This window comes from Natrix helvetica, assembly GCF_964273705.1.
Source record: "Natrix helvetica genome assembly, chromosome: 3".
NCBI lineage: Eukaryota > Metazoa > Chordata > Lepidosauria > Squamata > Natricidae > Natrix > Natrix helvetica.
In genome coordinates, this window is record NC_138549.1 from 106,777,194 (window position 1) to 106,804,033 (window position 26,840).

The 26,840-nt window shown below is 40.7% G+C and overlaps 1 protein-coding gene across 4 annotated transcripts in view; it reads left to right on the top strand.

Moving 5' to 3' along the window:
* The window catches only part of OMA1 (OMA1 zinc metallopeptidase), a 36,677-nt gene extending 29,761 nt beyond the window's left edge, over window positions 1-6,916 (top strand). For all 4 annotated transcript variants that reach the window (XM_081947736.1, XM_081947738.1, XM_081947735.1 and 1 more), the window contains one exon: window positions 6,330-6,916. In XM_081947736.1, coding sequence (XP_081803862.1) covers window positions 6,330-6,539 — 210 coding nt within the window. In that variant the 3' untranslated portion in view covers window positions 6,540-6,916. The remainder of the gene's footprint in view (window positions 1-6,329) is intronic.
* Window positions 6,917-26,840: the final 19,924 nt, after the last annotated feature.

The window sequence follows — 26,840 nt, forward strand, 5'->3', positions numbered from 1 at the left end:
CAGACGCTCATAGCTTACAGGAACTGAATCAAGATTATAACAGCATCTGTGTGGCTGAGCCAGAGTGCCAGTATGTATATATCGATATTAACAACGTTTTACCCCAATCCAATAGATGATCCTTTTTCCCGCATCTTTATACCTATGTCAAATAACAGAAGTGAAGGACTCTAGGAAATCCCACGGGGAAGATCTATGGAACTGATCTCTCCTCCCCTGTATCCTGACTGTAATGTAGTGCCTGCTTGGGAAGAAATGAAGCCACTGTAATACAGTTATTTCCCTCCCTTACAGTTTGTCCAGAAGAATCCCATGATCAGTGCCATCAAAGGTAGTTGAGTAGTCTGATAGGACTAGGAGGAAGAGCGCTCCCTCCATGAAGTTCTAACAAAAGTCATTTTCTAGAGCAATCAGTGCCATTACTTTCCTATTCCTAGCTCTGAAATCCTGATGGAAATAGTCCAGATAATCCCTTTCCTCTAGAGCAGGAGTTCATAACTCTTCTGTGCTATAGACCAGTGATGGCTAACCTTTTTCTCCTTGTGTGCTGAAATTGTGTGCCCACAATGCAATGTGCCCGCCCCCTGTGCATGCACGCAAGACTCCTCCCCCCTGTGTGGCCTATTTGGCCTCCTGCATCATAGCGGGGGAGGGGAATTTTCACCCTCCCGAGGCTCCATAGGCTTTCTTTGAGCCTCCAGGAGGGCAAAAACGGCCTCCCCCCGGGCTCTGGAGGCCCTCCCTGAAGCCTCCTGGCACAAAAAACGGAGCACAAGTTTTTTTGCTACACCCCCATACTCTCCCACCTCCATGCATGTACCCGTAACCCCATGCATGCGTGTGCATCTCCCGCATTCATGGCAGAGACCCAAAAATCAGCTGGTGGGAGGCGGCCCGCATGTGTGGTGGAGCTGAGCTTGGCGACGGCTTGCGTGCTCGCAGAGGGCTCCACATGTCACCTGTGGCACGCGTGCCATAGATTCGCCATCATGGCCATAGACCCTTTTGAGAGTCGGTGAAATCAACAACCCCTTTTCATAAAAATGTATTTAAATGCACAAAATAGCACGCAGAGATATAGATTATTACAAAGGAAGCCAATTAAGCTCAAGCATAGTTACCAAAATACTAAAAAGTTACAAGTACGTAATGTAATAATAAATGTGCTTCTTTATTAATCTGTTTATCAATAATAAAAGAGTGCCCTTTTTTGGATGTAATAATTTTAGATAGTGAGATTGATTGAAGTTAACAAATATCTTTGGAGTCCAGAGGTCATAAATTACTTTATTGCCTCCATACATTATTGGATGAAAAGCTAAGTTTCACTTAGAGTTTAGTGAAAATGAAGTTATTTTTCCCGTGCAACTTTGCAGACTTCCTGAAATTCTACCCACAGATCCCAAGGAATTAGTGGACTCTAGATTGAAAACCCCTGCTCTAGAGAATGGCTGGCTCAGGAATTCTGGAAGTTGAAGTCCACACATCTTAAAAGTTGTGCCAAGTAGGAAGAGCCCTGCTTTACAGCATTTCTCACTTTGCAATTCAGTTTCCTCTGCTGAAGCAACTTCCAGTATCCAGTTGCCAATCTGCATTCAACTGCCAACCTTCCATCATCCAATTTGCAATCAGTTTTCTCTAAAGCTCCCATTTTCTAGTGTCATCTTTTGATAACTTATCCAATGCTTTGAAACAAAGAAAAGGCCCAACATCTAAGTTATATGAGCTGTGATAGAGATATAAAGCTAACTATCATCAGCATATGGATGATACCTCACCCTGAACTGTTGCATTGCGGTATCCAGCAGCCTCATGTAGATATTAAATAGGAGAGGAAAGAGAACTGAACCCTGGGGCACCCCACAAAGTAGCAGCTGCAGTCTGATCTCTTCCCCCCGTCCTGACCTCAACACTGACTGGAACTGACCACAGGAGGAGGAAAATCCATGCAACACAGTATCACCCACTCCCAAAGTAGGTCCGGAAGGATACCATGATGGTATTGAAGACTTCTGAGAGGTCAAGAATAATGAGAATGGTTACACTCCCCCATCCTGCTCCCACCAGAGGTTATCTAAGCGTATGATCATAGTCCCATGAACCCTGACTGAAAAGGATCCAGATAATCTAGTTTGCTCTAAATTGAATAATAGTTATTGCCGCATTTACAACTTTCCCATTATTTCTGCCTGCCCTGTAAGATCCAACAGGGTGGGCAAATCCCATTCATTAAGCAATGGTGATGCTGTGGCCTGCCAGTGAGGAGGTTGGGGAGGAACATGGGCCAGTCCTGGAGTCTGGGGACGGTGCTAATGAAGGCTCTGTGTCGGAGGCAGAGAGGGGGCCAGAATTGTATACCAGTTATTCGCTACCTTCAGAGCCAGACATCAGCGAGGCAGACAAACACTGGAGCCTCTTCCCAGTGTGTACATGCACAGAGTTGCCAGATGACGGGAACAGCTAAAGAACAGCAGTTGACTTGGGAGTAAGGCCACAGGTGGACGATGAATGGCCCTTCCCAGAGGAAATAAAAGAGGAGCGAAAGGGGAGTGGAGTTTGTAGGACATAATTAGTTCGATTAATTGGCTCGTGGCTCTCCAAGTTTCACAGATATCGGCCTGTCAGCTCTCCAAGCCAGATAAGGTCTGTGACTGTAAATCCTCCCTTGAAAGATTTTGCTGGATGTGAATGAGCAGAATTCACAATAAATTAATAAGAGGGTTTTTTGTCGGAACAAGGAGTTTGCTTCATGCTCTTGGGAAGCCTAGGTCAGCAAAGGTAAGTTCTAGAAAACAGGCACTCTTTGTCATGGTTTCTATCTTCTAGAATAGCTTCTTTCCCCAGATGCTATTGTCCCGGCTCTGCAAACCTTTAGACATTTAAACCTGGCTTTTTCCCTAAGTTCTAGGATAGATTGTTTGTGTGCTCATTTGATCTGTATGGCTATATAGTATGTGTTTTCCTCATTACATGCTATTCTTTTGTTTGTTTGTTGCTATTTTAGCTATTGCATTGATTTTAATTGTATTCCACCCAGAATTGGCTTTGAGTTGGGCAGACATGTAAATCAAAATAATAAATGAATACTGTATTGCTTCATATGTTTCCCTACTTGCTTTGGTGAGAGAATATGGGGTTAGCTGAACAAACAAACAAAGAGGAATTAACACTAGCTAATGCTCGAAGAAAGTAAGTCGTTGTTAAAGGGCAGATTACACAGCTTTAACATTAGCAGGCTTTCAAAATGAAATTAGCATCAGTTGGATGGAGTAAGCGATGGGGGATTTCCCTTGCTTAAATTCTGGGAAAAAATTCCTTCCCTGGAGGGGCTCTTTATGTAGGGAAAAATTAAAGCCTTTAGAATGAAGTGCTGATGTCTCAGAAAAGGGAAGAGCTAAGCTTGACCAAGAGACTCAAAGCATAGGAAATCCTCGATTTCTAACCCATTCTTTTAGTGACCTTCGAAATTACAACAGCACTGAAAAAAGTGACCTATGATAAGTTTCACACTTACGACTGTTGCAGGATCCCCATGGTCACATCATCAAAATTTGGACACTTGGTAATGGGCATGTATTTATGATAGTTGCAATGTCCCAAGGTCCTGTGATCATCATCAGTAGCCTTCCCAGCTGGCTTCCGGCAAGCAAAATCAATGGGGGAAGTCAGATTTGCTTAACAACTGCAGTGGTTTCCTTAACAACTGTGGCAAAAAAGGTCCTCAAATGAGGCACAACTCATTTAACAACTGCTTTGCTTAGCAGTGTAAATTTGGGGGCCAACTGTGGTCATAGGTTGAGGACTACTGTATTTTTCGGAGTATAAGATGCACCAAGGTTTTGAAGAGACAATTTTTTTAAAAAAAGTAGGTAGTTAGGTAGAGGGATAGAGAGGGAGAGAAAGAAAGAGAGAGAAATACAGTAGGTAGGTAGGTAGATAAAGGGGGAGAGAGAGAGAGAGAGAGAGAAATAGAAAGAGAGAGAGAAATACAGTAGATAGGGAGAGAGTAGGTAGGTAGGTAGGTAGGTAGAGAGAGAGAGAGAGAAATACAGTAGGTAGGTAGGGAGAGAGAGAGTAGGTAGGTAGTAGATAGATAGAGGGATAGAGAGAGAAATACAATAGATAGGGAGAGAGAGAGAGTAGGTAGGTAGGTAGATGTTTCTAGGTGTATTTATCCATGTGCTGGAGAAGGAAATCACTGATAATCTGCAGCACCTTAAGACTTTGTTTCTGCTGTCACAGCACTTGATCCGATGTAATTCTCATCAATCAGTTAAAGAGCTTTCCAAAAGGGAAAAAAAGGTTTTGCACTCTGCAAACCTCCCCAAAACAGCCCGTTTTTTTAAAAAAGAGGCATGAATAACCTTGTGGGGGACTTGCAGAGTGCTCCGGGGGGGGGGGGGGAGGGAAGCGAGCAAAAAACAGCCCATTTTTTGCCAAAAAAATAGCATACATAGCTTTATGGAGGATTATAGAGTGCTGCTGGGGGCTGGGGGGGCAAAAAACAGCCCATTTTTCACTTATTTTTGCCCTCCCCAGCCCCCAGAAGCTCTCTGAAAGCCTCCTAAAGGCTATGCACGGCCATTTTGGTGAAGGGGGCGGGGCTTCGGGAGGCAAAAAATGCTGCATTCAGTGTATAAGACGCACCCAGATTTTCAGCCTCTTTTTTTGAGGGAAAAAGATGCATCATACTCCGTAAAATACGGTACCTGTTAATTCGGGCTTTATGGCGCTAGGTATAAATTAATGTGAAGAATTGCTTTGGCAGGCTTTCACAGTTCTGCCACAGTATCCTATTTGTGGTAAAGTTCATTCCCGAAATCCAAGCAATCCTTGTTTCCTAAATTCGGCTTTGGGGGTTTGATGCTGTTGGAAACATTTGGAAGGAAAGGTGTCAAACTCCTCCATATGCCATATTCGTTATTTTCTTATTTTAGCCCTGGGAACATATAAATAGTAAGTATGCATTCAAATTTGCAGACAGATTTCATGATTAATTATTCTGCTCTGTCGAAGCAAATTGCATAATGATCCGTTCATACTTCAAGAAAAGGTGTTTTTCTTTCATTTCGTTGTACTGACACAGGAAGACTTTTGTGAATGGAGGAAATGGGGCAGCACAGCAGAATATTGCTGTTTTTCGAACATTGCAGAGATGGCATTTGTAAATATGGAAAAACTGTATTTTTCCAGACCTAAGGCTTTATTTCTTCATGCACATATATGCAAGCAGCCATTTTTAAATTTTAAGTCCAAAATGCACTATGGAGGAAGCATAATTTGACTAAATGGAATTTTATTCCAAATAAACAACAATAGATATCACTGTTATTTGTTTCCATATATCCATACAGTGGTATTTCTGCTATTGCAATGCACCATGGGTCAAGCTCTAAACCCAGTAACAGGTCTTAAACTACTTTGTGTTCCACAACATTATTGGCACTAAGTAAAACAAAATAGTCAGCACAGGACATTCCCTCGGCGAATCTAAATTTACAGTACCAGCAATAAATCTTCATATAGGAAATTGTTGCAAATATCATTTTGAGTGGCCTAAAATTTCAGAAATGTTCCATGCTGAGCATAACTCTCTATCTCTCCTGCCTATAGCCTTCATTTTGTATTTAATGGATGATAAAACAGTGTGAAGTACGTTTAATCAGGCCCCTCTTACCCCCTCAAACATGTACAGACAAAATATTACTTTAAGCTCTGCTGTCTTTTGCAACTTTGGCTCTGTTGCTGATGTTCTGCTAATTTAAATAAATAAACAAAACAAAGGGAAGATGGGTACAATACTCTGTTTTACAAAAAACCCAAACGCTGCAAGATTTTTTAAAAAAACGCTGCATTAGTATGAAAGGAACTGAATTTCCTCTTTTTAACAAATAACCCAAATCGTTACACTTGGCTTGAGTAATACCATTTGACATTAATGCAGCCATGCAGTGGCTTATGTTCAACACGAGAATAAGAGAAAACTCTGTCACTGCAAATATCTGTGAAGTTATTGATTGGTAAGTGGAAATGACTGGGTCTACAGCTAGCGAATTTTTAGAAGCAATGTTTGGGAAGACCATGTGCAAATCAAAATGTTACTTTGATTTTTCCCTCTAAAAGTATTGGTAGTGTGCAAAATAGGTGGATGTGTTATATTTTTTTAAAAAAAATGCTTCAGAGAAGTTTTCAATCCAAGCCCAACAATATTGAACTGTAAATGAAGGAACATTGAGGTTTTGGTTGGAATTATGGATTTCTGAGGTAAATTTTGTTGATTAATGTTTTTTTTTTGCTTGTGTCATAACGCACCTTTTCTCTCTTTCCAGGCACTGAAAATAAGGGAAAGTTGCAACTGCCCGTCTTTGCCTGGTCAGGATCCCCGCCTTATATTCAAGCTGAGTATGCAGCATCTCTTGCAAGCATCTGAAGGCCAAAAAAACCCAAATATTACTCCTCATAGTTCTGCGCCTCCCAACATTAAACTTCCATTCGCAAAAAAGGAAACAGTGCCAGTAGACTATGTCACTGGAAAATAACACTCCGGATGAAAGCCAAAATATTTCTGGATACTTTTTTATCCAAATGCTCATCACATGGTGGATCATATGCCATAGGTTTTTGTACAAACATTTGACGACAACATGAATAGAAAGATGTGAATCATGACTATGATCCCCCCTCCCCCAAATCCTAATGCGCATAAGAAACATGATGTTTGGATGAATTGCCAGAAGATGGCTTCTTATACACAGTGTTGTAATTCATCCCTCTTTGGAGTTGCCTGAAACCCGTTTCATAGAAGTGTGGATTCTACTTACATAACAAGATATCTACCAAGGGCTGTCACACCAGATACTCAAAAACAAAGAAATGATTGTATAATTTTTTTTCTTATAAAAATACCCATTATTTATATCATATTACAATACCAGCTTTATTTCTATATGAAAAGTCGGGGGGGGGGGATTTTTACCTCTGGTACTGGTAAAGTTAAAATCTTGCTTCTCTTTGAATGTCTGTTTAAGTATGGCTCCTGTTTGCATGGTACATTTAAGTTATATTCACTAGCTCACAGTCTGTTATAAGCTTTACACAACTTTGTTCAGCTTGTATTGAATTGCAAAAAAAAAAAATTGCACTGCCTGTCTCAAGAAGCAATGTGCAGTAAACTGTACAATGAACTAGGCAGCACATCATCTAATTTGTTGACTTCATGTTGAGTTTCTCTTGTATTTCCGAAAGACAGGTTGAGTCGGGTAAAGTTAACCTTGTGTTACAGTATGCTCAACTGGTAACAACAAGGCTGCAGCCATGTTGTTTTCTTGGTGTTGATAAGAAGTAGCTGCTTGTTGCTACATATCTCCTGGGATATTTTATTTTTAATTCCATTTGGCATTTTCTCTTGGTCTCCCATTCATATTCTAAGAAAAATCCAATCATGCTTTGTTTTTGAAATCACTACATATTTTAGCCCAAAGTGTTGTTGAAATAAGTAAAAGTTAATGTAGCAGAAGTTTCATACTTAAATCAACAGAAGTACTGCGTGAAGACTTCTTTATTACACTGAAGGCCAATACATCAAAACTTTCCCACACATTGATAAAAAGCCTTGTAATAAAAACTGTGGTGTTCCTTTTTGTCAGCATTTTCCAGGAACCCAGAAAGGCGTGTGGAGTTATTTTTGAGTAGTTTCCTTTATTCCTCACCTATAGTCTTGCCAAACTGAAGCAGCTAATTGCATCACTATAAATATATTCTGGGAATTGCTAGGGAGGAGCCATGTTAACTCTCTTCCTCCTGACCATCCTTGGCTGCCACTCCACTCTGGAATGCAGCCCCTCCCTCTTGGGAATCCAGACAACATTCCACCACATCTTTTGCCCACCTGGCTCACAGTGACAGCTGTGCAGTGATACTTGGGTTTGCTGTTGATATTGGAGCTAGTATGTGATAGGTACAGTAGTTGTTGCTTGGAGAATGACTAGGAATAGCTAAGCCTTTGCCTCCGAGGAATGGGTACAGGAATCCCTTTGTAAAGTGAAAGCACCAAAACCCAGGGGGAGGTGCCTCCTTCCACAGCCTCAGCGTGCTGCTTTGCAAATCTTGTTGTTCTCTCTCTATACTCCCTCTTGAGATGTCCTCAAACAGGAGGAAAGCCTTGAGGTGCTCTCAAGAAGGAGCAAGGTCATCACAACCACTTGTTCTTCCCACTTCTCCGTTCCATACATATGTTACAGCTTTAGACTGACAAATCAGTCTGCTTAGGGCAGGTCAATAGGTAGCTGTTGTTCTAATCCTGCATGAATGAGATACTACAAGTCATGGCCAAAAAATGAGGCTGAAATTGCTCCTGCTCTTCCTCCTGGTTCTCACTGGTAGAGTATTTTTTTTTCTGTCTCTGTCTCTGGTGGCTTTTTGATATGAGAGTAGGTTTGTCCTGTCTCTTGCCTTGCCTGAGTGCCAAGCCATTTCCTCTTAATCCCAGGAGGTTCTGCAGTGCCTGACCCAAAATTATCAAGGTTGCTGTCATTCCTGTGCTTTGAGAGTAAGCATTTCTTTTTCTGAGCCATTGGCAAGACAACACCCTTCTTCCTTTCTCTCAGTCTGGCTGCAGAATTTCCTCTTGCGACCCTTGTTGCATCCCTTGAAATGGGCAACTTTGTTTGGGATAGTCCTTTACAGCTGAGGGAGAAATTAAAGGTAAAGGTTCCCCTCGCACATATGTGCTAGTCGTTCCCAACTGTAGGGAGCGGTACTCATCTCCGTTTCAAAGTCGAAGAGCCAGCGCTGTCTGAAGACATCTCCATGGTCATGTGGCTGGCATGACTAAACGCCGAAGGCACATGGGACACTGTTACCTTCCCACCAAAGGTGGTTCCTATTTTTCTACTTGCATTTTTACATGCTTTCGAACTGCTGGGTTGGCAGAAGCTCGGACAAATAACGGGAGCTCACTCCTTTACGTGGCACTAGGGATTCGAACCGCCGAACTGCTGACCTTTCTGATCAACAAGCTCAGTGTCTTAGCCACTGAGAAATTACTGCTCCCTAATTTCAGGAGGGCTGTGAAAAATATAAAGACTTCCTCAAGTTTGCGATGCCTGTTAGACCGTGCAAGGTTACATTTCCTTTGTTAAAGATTAATGTAATTAAATATAACTTTATCTGCATAGGGTAGATGAAACACCACTTAGATTAAACTCAGTAGATTCTTTTTGTTTGGCTACCCAACAATGGGAAGTTCATGAGCTCCAGCTGTGTGATACACTAAATTGGTGGAGTGAGACTGGAAATCTGTTCTCAGCCATGGAAATTTACTGGGTCGCTGAGGCCATTCACTGTCTCTCATCTCAACCTATTTGACTCAATTGACCTTGTAAAGAAAACTTAGGAGAGAGCGCCCTGTAGATTGCCTTGAATTCCTGCAGAACCAGCATGATTTAACTTTAATGATTAAACATAAACATTTGGTGAGGTCTCTGCCAGGCTAAAGCCTGGCTCCTAAAGCATATTGCTAAGATACATTGGTGCCATTCTTGAAGAAGTGCCTGAAGGCGTGAGGATTAAAACAATCCATCTAACCTTGTACTGCCTATTCATTTCTGTGTCCCTACTTTGAACCTAATTCATAACTAGCCCATTTGCACAGGGTTATCCTTGCAATGTTTTCATTTTCACTGTAGGTAAATATTCTACATTGAAGCATACTGTTGATAGCAACAATGATGATATTGCTCCTGGCCAATATTATAATAGTTCTGCAGCCCAACCGTTCTAGGGCAAAGATGACTGTCAGAATGTAGTCCTTATTTTAGAACATTTGTTTACGCTATAAAACTCATTCCCTAAATCCCACTTTGCCTATTACAGCAAAGGCTTCCCACCACTGGCCAGCCATGTTTTCAAAACAATTTGAAAGATTTATGCATCTTTTGCTAAGGATATAAAAATCTAGGAAGATGAGAAGTAGGCGATTTTTCTTCCATGTTATTCTGAGAAACGTTTCCACTGGAATAAAGTATTTCTTTTAAAAAAATCTAAGTAAAGTGCTTCTGAAATAAAAGCTATAAAGAGAATATTGCTATAACCAGAGACATTGCTGCAAAATTCCAAATTTCAGAAGTTCACCCATTACTAGTAATGGTACTTTCTGCAATTATCAGTCAAGGAATATTGAAAAATTAATGTGTGGAACAGCTTTAAAAAATTATTGAATACCTTCACTTTTTTGTCACAATATGGGTTTGCTTGCTGTTTTCAGGGAGGTTAAGCCACAATAAGGATGGTGTGCTAAATGTCTATGCAAAACATTCACTCTCACTAATAGAAGAATGTAAGTTAAGCAATGATAAGAATTGAGCCTAAGTAAGTTATAGCTTAATGTTTCATCCAAAACAGAGATGGCAGTTTACTGTTACCAAGCATGGCATGATTTGAAAATACAGCATTAAGTCACCTCGTGATGAGATGGGTGGCAATTAAAATCAATCAATCAATCAAATAAAATAAGTTTTTGCTGGTGGCACACAATTTCTGGCTTGTTAAACCATCAACCCACATCTGAAGCTAATCCATGCCTATGTTGTTCCACTTTTTCACTTGTTTTTGCAAATTAGGCCTAAATAGCTTCCATAAATTAAATATAGGTCAAATATATAATAGCATTAACAACCTGGAATCCCTGCTTAAAAGTGATATGCCACCAATACTAAATAGGACCAAAGTATTAATGTATAGTTGGGAATGAGGTATCTTGTTAAGGGCTGTTCTATGAGTGTGTGTGTGTGTGTGTGTGTAACTTTTGGGTTGTTTGAAATGTTCCTTTTTTGTTTTGTTTTCACTAAAGGAAAGCAACTGAGAAAAAAAAACTACTAGATTATTTACTAACATTATGTAATTTATCTTTATCCAGAGAGGAATGTCCACAATTGGCTCTCTCTATTGTCAGTCTTGATTCTGTACGAGTTGATTTAGCGTGCATCATTTTCAATTCTTCTATGCTTCAAAATGCAAGGCCAAGCAAAAGGCTCACATTGGCTATTCTTGGCCATGTCATTATTTCTGTTCAGGATTTTGCTGCCTATTCTATAAACAGAGAAACCTCAAAATACGCTAAGCTACTTTGATGCTATCACATAAAATAAACAGAAAAGCATAATATACAGTATGTCTATGGAGATTATCAGTTATTTTAAAAAAGCACTTTTGGGCTAATATACAGTAGTAATCACTTTCCCCCTCTCGATCAAATAAATAGGTTAGGGACCAAGTGCTTTGTAGAAGTAAATGATGTAGGATGCCCTCACATTTAATAGGAAAGGAAGAAAATATTTCTTGGCCAGTGTGTGTGAGATAACCCTTGTCGGCTTTCCTGCTGGTAGGGAGGACAATAGGAAAAAGGAAAAAAAGGTAGTGCTTGTTTCACATTGGCAGGGTGAAAAGATTGAGCATCGGCACAGGAAGTGGCTACAGACTTCATCTCATTTTAAAAGAGTGAAATCCCTGGGGTAGAGCACTGATATAGAAAAAGAAACCGTGGTTTACAATGGTATCCATCTATATCTTTTGAAAATGGAAGTGGATAGCAAAACAATAGTGAAGTGTTTAGTTAAAACTACAGGACAAAGTTAAAATAACTATCAGCAAAGCAAAATTACAAGAAATAAAAAAGCTGAATAGAAGAGGAAAGATTGGCAATGAGGCACAGGATAGAAATCAAATTGAAATTGTCTCGTTTTTTACTTGGCGTGTAAAAGTGCTATTACTTGGCATGTATGTTTTATACATTTGGCATGATAACTGAGAATGCCTTCTTCCAGTTGGATTGCTACAGATTTGGTTTGGGAATTACATGGACCAGAACTTCAGAAGTTGAACAGGAATTCAACAGAAGTTGAATGAGGGAATGTATCCAAATCCCACGTTGTTAATGGGGGAAAAAAAATGAGAACCAGCATTTTAAATTGAGTCTGTGGACAAACACAATATGCCCATGGATAAAATATGAAAGAGCATATTTCCATACTGAGAATTTCTACAGATGTTTAGCTGTACAATTTGGGATGTTTAGCTATACAATTTGAATGGTGTGGCAGGAGAAATGGACTTCCAGAGGGGAAAAAAAACGGCAGACTACAGGAACCAGGAACGCTACTCAGGTGACCCTGAGGACACAGATCAACCTTCCAAGTGCTTCAACGACCCTCTAAAAGGAAGCAAATCATCAGCTGTCTGCAAGGAATATTAATCCTTCCATTCCCCGCTATCCTGTCAGAGCTGAAGAAGCTTCTTGGATGAGAAGTGAAATGTCTTCATAGAAAAAACAAAGTCCAGTTGCCTCCTGAAAAAGCACCTTGGGAAAACAGTTATTTGATATTTAAAGGAACTGTGTCTGATGATTCTGATTCAGAAAAGATGGTGACAATATCTCACCAAGAATATATACAAAACATACTGTTGCCATGAACACCACGGACCAAGCTTAAGACAGGACGCTAGCAGAACCAAATGAGAATGGGAAGTGTTATAGCATCTGAAGAATGGTGCCTCACACCCTTCTGGTGCAACATGTTACAGCTTTTCTAATAGATGGGAAAACTCAAGTGTTCCCCAATCTGGTGACCTCCAAGTGAACTTGAACTTTTAAGTTCCATAACTGTCAAGGTGTCTGAACTTGCTGGCTAGAAATTTTAGGTGTTGCCCGTAGCTTAGGAGAATGGCTGGATAAGAAAAGAACTTGGAGGCAGAAATTGGTGCAGGGCAATTTAATTAAACATTTCATTTGTATATTTCAATGTGCATTTCATTTTGCAAATGCCCATTATAGTTAGGGAATATTAAAGGACAGTTTATATGAGAAATATTTATGTGCCCCCAAGGGTGTATTGCAGACTTCATTTTCACCTTGCAGTCCTTAGTAAAAAAAAAAGTATGCCCCCAGCTATACACAATCCGACAAATGGATATAAACTTTTAAAATCCCCACTAAATGGATAGTCTAATTCACTTTTTAAAACATTGCATGCAAAACCAATTTCACTTGCCTCGTCTTCTCTAGAAAGTTTTGCACAGCTTGTCTGAAGAACTTCATTATCACCTTTTTACCTGGTTGGGATTTGGAAAATAAAAAACGTTGAAGAATTTCTGAATAATAAGGCTGCTTTGCAAAACAACAGGTAATTTTAGAAACCCATCCCTCATCCTGACTCCTGATCCTCTGACTCCATGGCCACTTAGGCCACTTAACTTTGATTGCCTTACTCTTTAGTAGTTCCCTTTGAACCAGATGAAAGCATTCAGTGCTGGAGGAGTTTTGCTTTATTGCACAGCAGTGGGGTCTCAGCAGGTGGTAGCATCTGCCTGACCTTGCTTGAGCTTGAAAGCTAAGCAAAGTCGGGCCTGGTTATTACATGAAGGAGAGTCCAGTAAGACACCTCATGATTATAAGCAAAACTGGAAGTTAAAAAAAAATCTAGACAAAGACGATGTCCGTCTCCTTCCTTACAGTTGCCAAGACAACCTTATGGACATGTCTACTGTATGTGTTGGGCAGGAGCTATGCTTAATTTGAAGACCACTCAACTTTTTTAGGTAGCAGTAGAATATGTGTCTTTCTGCATGGATAAACACAGGCCTTCCTACAGAACATTCTTTGGCCATTAGCTCTTAATAGAAGTCTCCCCATAAAAAGTTTATTTTCAACTACAAAGCAAGGCTAGTTGTCCTTCCTAAAGCAGGGGTCTCCCATCTTGCAACTTTAAGACTCGTGGACTTCAACTCCCAGAATTGAGTAATTCTGGGAGTTGAAGTCCACAAGTCTTAAAGTTGCCAAGGTGGGAGACCCCTATCCTAAAGAATGGTCCTCAATACAGATAGTCCTGGACTTACAACCACAACTGAGTCCATAATTTCTGTTGCTGAGTTTTGCCCCTTTTTATGACCTTTCTTGAAGCAGTTGTTAAGTGAATCATTGCAGTTAGTTAAGTTAGTAACAAAGTTGTTAAGAGAATCTGGCTTCCCCAATGACTTTGCTTGTCAGAAGGTTAGAAAAGGTGATCATGTGATCCTGGCACACTGCAACCATCATAAACATGAACCAATTTCCAAGCATCTGAATGTTAATCACACAACAATGTGGATGCTGCAACAGTTGTAAGTGTGAAAAATTGTTATATTTTTTTCAGTATTGTAACAAAGACTACCTGTATAATAACTCACATCTATTTGTTAAGGGGTGCGGTGACTCAGTGGCTAAGAAACTGAGCTTGTCGATCAGAAAGGTCAGGAGTTGGGCAGTTTGAATCCCTAGCAACATGTAACAGAGTGAGCTCCCGTTACTTGTCCCAGCTTCTGCCAACCTAGCAGTTTGAAAGCATGTAAAAATGCAAGTAGAAAAATAGGAACCACCTTTGGTGGGAAGGTAACAGCGCTCCGTGCACCTTTGGCATTTAGTCATGCTGGCCACATGACCATGGAGACATCTTCAGACAGCGCTGGCTCTTCGGCTTTGAAACGGAGAAGAGCGGCACACCCTAGAGTTGGGAATGACTAGCACATAAGTGCGACGGGAACTTTTACCTTATTTGTTAACTTCCCAAATAAAAGCTGTGCTGGAGGTGCATCCCTTAGCACATATTGCCTAATTAAACTCCCTTGATTCAAAATGAATTTCATGACATAATGCAATATGCTCCTTACCTTATGTGCTGGTCAGAAAAGGAGGGAGTTGAGAGGAAGCATTCTGACGCTAGGGATTCTGGCTGGAGAATTCGGCACGTTGAAGTTCATACATCTTGGACTTGTGGAAGTTAAGAAACTCATTGTGACTTGGCTCTGAAGACCACAGCGTGAGGTTTTATTCCTATTGTGCCTTTCAACCCACATATAGTGCTTTTGTGTTTGTGTCATGGGAAAAAAAATTGGTGCTATTAGGAGGACTCAAAAAAGCAACAGCACACCACAACCAGAGAAAGGTAGATCGTAGCAGCAGAAACAATTGGAAATGATGAAACAAGTTCAGTTCCAAGAGACTAACATGCTCTCTCCCTTGTGGGGTGTTTTCCCCTACATGGTTACCTTTTTAACTGGCAAGAGGCCACCCCCAGAAGATAAGAGAACACGATGATTTTTTATCCCAAACATTACAAAAGTAGCTTGCAAACGAATCTTTCTCTGTCCTCTGTGACCGATTTCTAGGGCATCTGTGAAAGTCTGCGCTGGCGCAATACTTCTGTGATTTTTCTTCTTTCTCCAGATAATTCTTTCCTAGTGATGTTGCAGCCTGTTTACCCCATTATCAGTTAGTTTCAGTGAACAATGTAGCACTTACGTGGCCTCTGCCCTTGTTCAAATGCTTCCTGTCCTACTGTCTTATGCATTTGGTTGAAGGCTTGAGGTAATTAAATTTCTCTCCTTTTCCCTCTAGTAACATTGATCCATATTGGATATTTAGACTCCAGAGAATCAAAGCTCTTTATTCCTGCCTGGAATATGTTGCCCTTTGATTTATTCCTTACGTGCACAGAATAAAGGAAAACTGACTAATGTATTAGAGTCACAGCAACAAGATTTGTTAACCACAAGATGGCAGTTCGACTGTCTCTATGAGGCTGTTTTAATTGATGTGTTGAAATTGCTCAGTTCTTAGTCTGGCTTTGGCAAATTGCGATGGTCTTTCTTTGTGGCTTTTAATTTTTAAAAAAAATTTTTTTTTTAGTTCTTGCACAATATTCCATGTTCAAACCGAAAGCTTTTGGAAACTTACTATTTGTTCTGATGATGCTTTTTGGAAACTTACTATTTGTTCTGATGATGCTTTTTGGAAACTTACTATTTGTTCTGATTATGCTTTTTGGAAGCTTACTATTTGTTCTGATGATGCTTGTATTTGGTCTTCTTGTATTCAGGTCTTTTCCCATGTAAGATTGCTATTGTCTTGGCAGCGTTTCAGCGAGGAAGTTTTTTCTTTTTTCTTTTTTTTCTTTTTCTTTTTCCTCCCTTTTCCAGCATCTTAAAGCTACGGGACATGAAATTAATTTTGAAGGAACCAAATCACTCTCTAAAACTGAACACTTCAACAAGAGAATAATTATGGAAGCTATCGAAATAGAGAAACACCCCCACAACATGAATAAATGTGATGATACCTCCCACCTACCAGACATCTGGAAACCAGCCCTGGTAAACAAACGAGCCCCACCCACCTCCCAGGCTGTTACAATACGAAACAACAACAGACACACAGCCAGCACCAATCAGCACCAATCTACCAATCATGATACAACCACACAACCAATCATTCCACTTACTGAAACAACGCCAGCACTCCACCCCCCACCAAGATTTATAGAAAGATGGCAGCTCCGACCACGCTTTAAAGCCAAAACCCAACATGAAGATGGTGAGTGAGACCTTGCCGAAACGTTGCCAAGACAATTTCAATCTTACACAGGAAAAGACCGAAAACAACAAGACCAGCATGTGTGTGTGTGTGTGTGTGTGTGTGTGTGTATGTATATGTATATGTATATGTATATGTATATGTATATATGTATGTATTTGTGTTACAACCACTGGTATGCCCAAATATGGGAGGAAACTCACTACTCCCCCTTTCTGTCTGTCTGATCACTGCAGGAGACCATCCAGGCAGAAAACCATATTTTTAATGTTGTCTTTTTATATTTGTGTTGTATTTGTTTATCAGCACAAATACAACATATGTATGTATGTATGTATACAATAATACAATAATACAATAATACAATAGTAGAGTTGGAAGGGACCTTGGAGGTCTTCTAGTCCAACCCCCTGCCTAGGCAGGAAACCCTATACCGTTTCAGACAAATAGCTATCCAACATCTTCTTAAAGACTTCCAGTGTTGGGGCATTCACAACTTCTGGAGGCAAGCTGTTCCACTGATTAATTGTTCTCACTGTCAGGAAATTCCTCCTCAGTTCTAAATTGCTTCTCTCCTTGATTAGTTTCCACCCATTGCTTCTTGTTCTACCCTCAGGTGCTTTGGAGAATAGTTTGACTCCCTCTTCTTTGTGGCAACCTCTGAGATATTGGAATAATGCTATCATGTCTCCCCTAGTCCTTCTTTCTCTTAAGCTAAACATACCCAGTTCCTGCAACCGTTCTTCATATGTTTTAGACTCCAGGCCCCTAATCATCTTTGTTGCTCTTCTCTGCACTCTTTCTAGAGTCTCCACATCTTTTTTACATCGTGGCGACCAGAACTGAATGCAGTATTCCAAGTGTGGCCTTACCAAGGCCTTGTAAAGTGGTATTAACACTTCACGTGATCTTGATTCTATCCCTCTGTTGATGCAGCCTAGAACTGTGTTGGCTTTTTTGGCAGCTGCTGCACACTGCTGGCTCATATTTAAATGGTTGTCCACTAGGACTCCAAGATCCCTTTCACAGTTACTACTACTGAGTATGGTATCACCTATACTGTACCTGTGCATTCCGTTTTTGTTGCCTAAATGTAGAACCTTACTCTTTTCACCATTGAATTTCATTTTATTAGATAGTGCCCAATGTTCAAGTTTGTCAAGATCCTTCTGTATCTTAAGCCTATCTTCTGGAGTGTTGGCTATTCCTGCCAGCTTGGTATCATCTGCAAATTTGATGAGTTCCCCATTTATTCCCTCATCCAAATCATTGATGAAGATGTTGAAGAGTACTGGGCCTAAAACAGAGCCTTGGGGTACTCCACTGCATACTTCCCTCCATGTAGATGCAGTTCCATTGAGAACTACACGTTGAGTGCGGTTGGTCAGCCAGTTACCAATCCATCTGGTGGTGATGCTGTCCAACCCACATTCTTGTACTTTATCTAGTAGTAGGTTATGGTCTACCTTATCAAAAGCCTTACTGAAGTCCAAGTAAACTATATCAACGGCATTCCTCTGGTCCACTAATTTTGTCACATTATCAAAGAATGCAATAAGATTAGTCTGGCATGATCTGTTTTTGACAAATCCATGTTGGCTTTTGGCTATTACTTTGTTTGCTTCTAGGTGTTCGCAAATTCGTTGCTTGATTATTTTTTCCAGAATCTTTCCTGGTATTGAGGTTAGGCTGATAGGTCTGTAGTTTCCTGGATCTAATTTTTTCCCTTTTTTGAAGATGGGAACCACATCAGCTCTTTTCCAGTCCTCTGGTAGTTCCCCGGTGTTCCAGGATCTCTGAAAGATATAATTCAGTGGTTCTGAGATCTCGTCTGCTAGTTCCTTCAGAACTCTGGGGTGTAATCCATCCGGTCCTGGTGATTTGAACTCATCTAGGGTAGACAGGTGCTCACTTACCATTTTCTTCCCTATTTCAATTTGTGTTCCTAATTTTGTGGTGCTGCTTTTGATAGGTTGGACTGTTTTATCCCTTTGTATAAAGACAGATGCAAAACATGAGTTAAATAGTTCTGCTTTCTCCCTGTTGCTTGTCACCTTCTTGCCACTTTCTCCTAGCAATGGACCAATTGTTTCCTTAACTTTTTTCTTGTTTTTAACATGTTGGAAGAAGCTTTTTTTGTTAATTTTTACTTTTGTGGCAAGCCTTTCTTCATTGTGAGCCTTAGCTTTCCTCACTTCATCTTTACAGGCTCGGGCTATTTGCTGATATTCTGCCTTAGTTATGTCCCCCTCCTTCCACTTTTTATACTTACTTTTTTTGTCTTTCAGTTTGTCAGATAGTTGTTTATGCAGCCATGCTGGTTTCTTTTGGGAGCTGTTGTTTTTCTTCTTCATTGGTATTGTGTTAGACTGGGCTTTTCTAATCTCATTTTTCAAAATTTCCCAAGCTTCTTGAGTTGTTTTCCCCTCGAGGATTCTCATCCATGGAATTTTTCCCAAGCTCTCTCTAAGTTTATTGAAATTAGCTTTCTTAAAGTCCAAGACTCTAGTTTGACTTTGTTCTACTACTTGTGTTTGGATAATGTTGAATTCCAATATTGCATGGTCACTTGCCCCCAGGGTTCCTATGGCTTCAACACCTTCTATCATTTCCTCTCTGTTAGTGAGAATTAAGTCCAGTATGGCTGATCCCCTTGTTTCCTTCTCTACTTTTTGGAAAACAAAGTTGTCTGCTAGGTTTGTTAGGAACCTGTTGGATCTTCCACTTGGTGCAGAGGTCACAGCAAAAGCTTTGGGTTTATGGTTCACAGCTCTCAACCTGCCAGATCCCACAGTTGTCCAGACAGCTCTTCTCCTGCAAGATCTTTGTGGCAGAGGGGGCTGATAGTGTGGCTTCACCATAGAGTGGAATGGCTGACGTAGACACCTAGTTTCTGCTTGGAGAGCACAGATTACAGATTCTAGATAGGTAATCTGCCTATGTAGACTCGTAATTTGTTTACAAAGGGGACAGTATCCAAATTTGAAAAGAGTACTGGAAGGAGAAAATACTGTACTAAACCCCAAGTCAGATGCTAAAGACAACTTAATGCTGTCACATTAGCTGACTGAGCCATGGTAGGGCAGTGGTTAGAATGCAGTATTGTAGGCTAAATCTGCCCATACCCAGGAGTTTGATGTTGTCCGGCTCAAGGTTGACTCAGCCTTCCATCCTTCCATATTACCATCTATCCATCCATCCATACTTCCATATTACCAAGGTTGGTAATTTGATGGGCCCAATTGTTGGGGCAATAGGCTGACTCTGTAAACTGCTTAGAGAGAGCTGCAAAGCACTGTGAAGTGGTATATAAGTCTAAGTGCTATTGCTGTTCCTGGGCTAGGGATGAGATGAGGTCACTGCCCTTAAGGACCCAGAAGTAAAAAGACATTGCCGGCGTGCACAGTATGAATTGTGATTAAGGGCAAGGGAGGAAAGGCCCTCAGCTTTTCATTTCTGAAACAAACTCTACACATTCTTTGAAACCTCAGAACAATTTTAAACGGGAAACCCATAACCCATAACAGATGGTTTAATTTTGCTAACCAATCTTTGAATGTGAAATCTTTCTCCACCCTGACCCCTATGAACCATATATTGAGAATGGATGCTTCACAGATGCTAAGCTATTCTGTGCATCCTTATAAAACGTTTCCTAAGGTTTTGTTAATTTCTATGTCATTCAGGTTTTAGACTAATACATTCAAAGCATATACTTGATAATCTTTGCTTTCCCACCTCTCCCTCCAGAAATGAATTGAACAAGAAGTCTCCAGGAAAACCTTCAGATTTCCCAAATAGTGCAGAGTGTAACCAGTGGTTTAATTTGATTGGACATCTCTCCGAATTGTTTGCAGGGTAAAGAAAACTTGATGGAAGGAGATCATCCATGAAGGTGGGAGTTCTCCATTAAAAATAGAACATTTGCACAGGAGTGCCCTATTCCCAATTAAAAGGCTCTGAAAACCAGAAAAAACCACCAACAGAGTTTACTTGGTTCACAGAATTGATTGTAACTGTAATATCGTTTGTTTACTTAATGTAACTAAGCATTGCATATCAACTTGGCCATTATGCCTAACTCAACAAACCATTGTTTTAATCAATCTTCGCCTTATGTTATATGAAAGGGAAACCTACAGCTCTTTTTCTCACATCTACCTAAATGGTTTATTTAATTATTTCTATTTGGCAGCATATAACTCCAGAATGATTGCAGAGCATGTGCTGATAATCATATATTTTTATATCACGCCCTCATAAACTTTCTCTTTATCCTAATAGCCTTCTTGCTCTCATACCATTTGGCAGCTTGAACTGACTGCTTTGTTACTGACCCAGTTAAGGGTTGGGATCTGACTCCTACTGGTCACTTTAGGCTGCTGCAGATGCCCAGACCTTCCTCCTCCTTGGCACTGAGAACTGCCAAGCATGGCCAATTTGGATGAACACCTGGCTTCTACAGAGGCCTTGCCATGTAATGGCTGACCAACGCTTTCCAAAGCATCTGCCAGTCTTCTATCAATGTAATATTCTCGCGTTGCACAGAAAGTCAACTTAAATTGGGAAGGAGAACAGGATTTTTACCAGCTATGTAATTGCTCCTTCTGTTACCACCAGCAACATCTCTGGGTTTATGTATGTATGTATAACAATTTATAGACTGCCCCTCTCATATACATGTCTCCAGATAGCTCACAGTTGAAATGCTTCAGCCGAAAAAGGAGGTTGCATGGCTGTATTTTTACTATTTTTACTAAATTTGGAGGAATGCCCTTTCCTTTCTGCTTTGGGAAGGCCTGAGAGCCATGGTGATCAGTTGTTATGTGCAGGCTGATCACATGTTCTGTCAACTAGCTATTTCCATTTCGTTATTTAAATAATTTATATGGTCACACATTCTCCTAACAGCGATTCCAGGCAGCGTACCCAGACTAACGCAACTGATTACAAAAAAATAGCCCAGGACTCTTGAGATAAATAATACATTCCAATCATAAAATCACATCAACAGAGGTTGCCTAACCTCTTGCCCCAAATACCTGGGGAAACAGCCAAGTCTTCTGAGAGACCAATAAGGTTGGGGGCTATTGGGCAGGATGCTGTTCCACAATGCAAGTGCTGCTACAGAGAAGGCATGACTCCTGGGTCCATCAAGATGACATTGTTTAATAGAGGGGACCTGGAGCGTGCCCTCTCTGTAGGTCTGGTGAGTTGAGCAGATTCATTGGGAAAGAGGCAGTTCCCTCAAATTGCCTGGCCTTACGCCATGTAAGAGTTTAGAGGTGACAACCACCACCTGCACAAGCTGGGCAGTTTAATTAATTGTTGCAAGCACTGCCATTCTATTGCAGCACTAATCATTCATTCGTTGTTATCATCTCCCCTTTTCCACTGTGCCTCTCCTCCATGCCCGTGAACAGCAGATGAGCTATTTGTGGATAAGGGTTTAATGCTCTTATCAGGAGAACAGTAGACCTGTGTTGAGAAATAGTTCAACTGAAAGGCACGAACGGACCTGCCGAGCAAGAGCATCTAAGACAGTGTTTCCCAATCTCAGCAGCTATGGACTTCAACTCCCAGAATTCCCCAGCCGGTGTGCCACACATCTTCACGTTGCCATGGTTGAGAAACACTGATCTAGAAACTCACTCATTTCATCCTGTGCACCCTTCTATTCTTTCAATCTGTCACTGAATGGTAATTAAAGCACCCATTTATATTTAATACAATACAATGCTATACAATACAATAGCAGAATTGGAAGGGACCTTGGAGGTCTTCTAGTCCAACCCCCTGCCTAGACAGGAATGCCATCCTGGGAGAGATGTTGTAAGTTGATTTCCCATTGGCTGGTGAGGGGAAAAAATGGGAGAACCCAGCAGTCTCTTTCCTTAGTATGACCTGCAGTTAGTACATAAGAATGGAACTCTCTGCTGCATTGTTACTACTGCCAGAATAGAAGGCAGCAATATTTGAGCTCACATGCTTTTTTGTCAGCCTGGGCTGTCCTTGGGGAAGGGGTAAAAACATGAACATGACAACCACAACTGTGCAATCAAAGCCTCACCCCTTTTTAATGTGTCTCATTATCCTGATTTTTTAAAATCCTCCTGGGGACACCTCTGTTGTCAGCTTATGTCCTTGTGCATAGCACATTACTATTTTCCCTCACAGGTACAAAGCACATGGTTGACATTCTTGCAACCATTATCTCTTGTCTGGGTTGTGTGTTCTCTCCCTCCCTCCCTCCCTCCCTTCCTTCCTTTCTCTATCTCTGTCTCCCTCACTCCACCTTTCAGACTATCATTCAGTTGCACAGCTGCCAAATACTTGATTTTCCAACTTAATTTTCCCTTTCTACAAGACTTCCTGGTGGAATGGAGATTAATCTGGTCAACTGGAGTATTTTCTCTCAGCAAAAAGCCACTATATATCTAACCAGAAATTACTGGGGGGTTTCAATCTGGGCTGGTTATCACAGGCCAAAATCTCTTTAAGCATATATTGATAGCTGTTCGCTTTTCATCAATATGTCTTAAGAGACCGCTAATGCTGTAAAAGACCCTCTTGAAATTCCCGTGCCTGCTAACCGCAATGATGCCTTTTATTGCTGCTTGAAGAATAGCTGCATTTACGTTGGGCCAGTAAGTGAGTCTTTAGTTATGTGACACACACACACAGTTTTATGGAATTCTAAGCAGATTAGTTAACTGTGCTTAATAAATGTATGGAGCCCATTGTCTTATTTCTTTATTAAAATATTTTTGAGCCACCGTTTTCCCACCAAAGTCATCAAGGCGAGTTGCAATTTCATAACTAGGTTAAGAAAGGATAAACCACAAATCTGGCTGATAATGTCATGGATAATTTCATGGATAGCCTAATCATTGTTGTTGAAGAGGTCATAATTAGGTGAGTTGACAAATTACAGTAAAACAAATCAATTAGCACAATGGGTTGAGTTAATGGGTTAAACTGCACCCAAAGCCAACCTACTGTAAAAAAATAAAACCTGCATTAATAGTTTTCTAAATCTTGGCAACCCAGTGGCTGATAGGACCTCCATTATACTAAAACAGAATTTTTTTTAATGCCCTCACCTGCAACATACATAAAAACCAGGCAGAACTTGGATCACATTACTGTGACTGCCATCTTAACTTTTTGACCATCCCCTTTGGACAATTCTGCTCAGACCTGTTGGAAGAAATGTCCTTCTGGGTTCAGGTCCAAGTGGGGAAAAAAAGACTGGATTCAGGGAGGCTGCTTGGAAAGATGGTTTAATGGTGAACAGGATCACACGGCTTGAGCTCCTGAACAGAAAAGGGGGAACACATGCTTCCAGAGATTGGGCGAAGAAGAAAAAGAGAGATGCTGAAAGTCCCTGGTTTTATGCTCTCTTTGGGCTTTGAACCTGAGCTTGTATTCTGATTGGTTGTCAGACTCCCATGGGGCCATGCAGGGGCAACTCTGTAGGCTGTGTTTTGAGTCCAAGTTTGGTTGAGCATTGCTTCTTCCCAGGTGTCCTGTGGTGAGATGGGTAAAGGACAAATACTATCATGCCTTAATCCCATCACCCTGGAGATGAAGGGGGGGGATTTTTGTTATGTAGAATAGATTGGCTCAGGCCTCTTAATGGCCCATCGACAAAGGTGGGGGCTATTAAGAGTGAGTCTGTTTCCTGCCGAAAAACATGTTTCTCCATTTCTGATCCAGGGAAACACAATATTCTGCCTTTTCAATATTTCCCAGGATATTTCATTTTTCTAGGAAAGGGGTGGGTTTTAACTTCCTACAGACCGATGCATACTTGGAGAACTTCTGAAATTTTCCATGTCTTATGGTTATATATGTGGCAAGAGGTAAATCTTTTAATGCTTCTGTTTACAGGCTTCTTAGGAATTTCTAGATAAGAAGGAACAAACGCATTTGGAAAAAAAGAAAGGAGGTCAGGGTAATTGGCATAAGATCAGTGTTTCATGAACTGTAGAACACATAAAGGAAAACAAATTGGCTGCTCTATTTTGTACTAGCTGTGGTTTTTGACCATCCTACAGCAGTCATGCAAAAAAGCACATTGTGGTAATCTAAATGGAGATCAATTAATGCACAGATCGTTGAGGCTACAGACGTCACCAGGTCTCCAGCAGCAAGGGAGAACCTGCAGGTTTCTGCAAACTATGAATCTCAGAAGGGCAGCTTACCTCATTCAGAAACGACTTTTCTTCCAAGGCCAGGCTACTCTATCTATTGGCTGATGAACTGAGCCTTAATTTGTCAACCCCACGTCAAACCCAGCCTTTCAATTGACATGCAATCATTTGAAAAGAGAGAGAAACCAAGCTCCGAATTTCACATGAACTTCCCTGAGTCAGTTGTTGACAAATGGCCAACAAATGATGTTAAAGCAAAGGACGCACTTTTCTCACACCGAACTGCAATCTTCCACAAAGGCCATATATTGCTGTAAGATAGCGATGCAGCATTTTGCAGTCTTGCTTGTAACGACTTGACAAACAGTATATCCCTGGCTATTAGTGAGCAACCACTTCGCAGTTTGAAAAATACAAAGCTGTTCTCAATTTGCTAATTATACTCCTCTACGTCTATCTTTCTGCTCCTAATTAGATTCCTCTTAAACAAATCAACCCTCTCCTGATGCTGCTCAGACACATAAGGGGAGGGGGGAGGGATTTATTACACACTTTCCTACTGCCTGCCATCTTCCCTTTGGTTCATTAGTATTTCTAGTTTTACTCTTGTCTGAATTCCCAGGCCACTTCTCAGTATCTTTCTGCGATAGTACAAACATATTCTGGAAGCAAAGGAAGGTCTGCTATGTCACATCCTTTCAATGCAGTTGTCACATGTGAGAAGTTGCTTGACTTCTGCCTGAAGAAGAATGCCAGTTGCAAACATCTACATGGGAATTGAGAAAGAAGCATGTTCTGATTCTACCACCAAATAATGGAAAAATGCAACCATAAGCCAGAGAACACACCTCATTGCCCGGCATGAGAACTGGACTACAATTGGAAGGACATTCTAGGCATCACAATCCTATGGTTCTCAAGGACACCATCATGGATGTTATTCATTGTGATATCATTAGGAAGCAGCATCTAATTTTCACAAGAAGTAGGGAAGTTTGCCTATCAAAGAAGAAACATTAAGACCGATCAACAGATAATGTCCAAATCCACACAAAGCTACCCTGTTTCCCTGAAAATAAGACCTCCCCAGGTAATAAGCCCTATTGGGCTTTTGAGCGCATGCACTAAAATAAGCCCTCCCCGAAAATATTGCAACACAGCAGCAGCCATGACATGACCACGCTCGCCGCCTCCTGCACCTCAAAAATAATAAGACCTCGAAAATCAGGCCAAGTGCTTATTTTTCTGGGGGGGGGGGAATCAAAAGAAAACAAGATCCTGTCTTATTTTCAGTGAAACAAGCTGCTACACGTAAACAGCCAACCACTAATCTTTTTTCCTTATGACAGAGTACTGATAGTATTATCTAGTCTGGTGATAAAATGTCTTGACTCAAAGAATACCACAATTTATATAGTCCTGAAGAATTAAATTACTAGTCTTATTTCCATTAATGGTAAATTAAGATATCTTTCCAACATACAACATCCAGAATATTAGTTGTACTGGAGCAGAAATGTCAGCCAGATGGCTTTTTGCTTAGTATTTTGGGAGTTGTAATCCGGCATATCATGAAGACAGAAAGATGGTAGAGGGTATAGGGTGATGTTATATGGCCATATATTTTTACCCAACTGTTTATCTCAACTGAACAACATTCTCATGTTTCAGTTTTGACTTTGACGTAGTTAAAGTCACAGTACCACTTTATAAAGCCTTGGTAAAACCACACTTGGAATATTCCATCCTGTTTTGGTCACATGGTATAAAAAAAACATGTGGAGACTCTAGAAAGAGTGCAGAGAAGAGCAACAAAGGTGATGGGGGGTGGGACTGGAGGGCTAAAACATATGAAGAACAGTTGCACCCCCCAGTTAGACATACCCAATACCCAAATCTCATTCAATCTCAGAATACAATGCTTCTCAAGCTGTAAATAGGCCATTAATATTTATTTAGCTTGTTAATTCAGTAAACCAGTGGGGTTTTTGGGGGGCAACTTTAATATGTGTGGACTTCAACTCTCAGAATTCCCCAGCCAGCATCTTAAAGCTACTGAGGTTGAGAAACACTGCAGTAAATCACTCTTTAGCAGAAACACACATTCTACATGAGGGATATCTTTTATACCACCCACAAATTTGGTTGCTAATACCAAATTTGGGGGGCTTTTTAGTCCAATATGATCCATACTGACACTGTTTTATTTTTCTTTAGTGTCAAAACATGTTTCCCGTGGAGTAATGCTATCTTGGTTTCATTTTCATATTTTAGTTTTACGT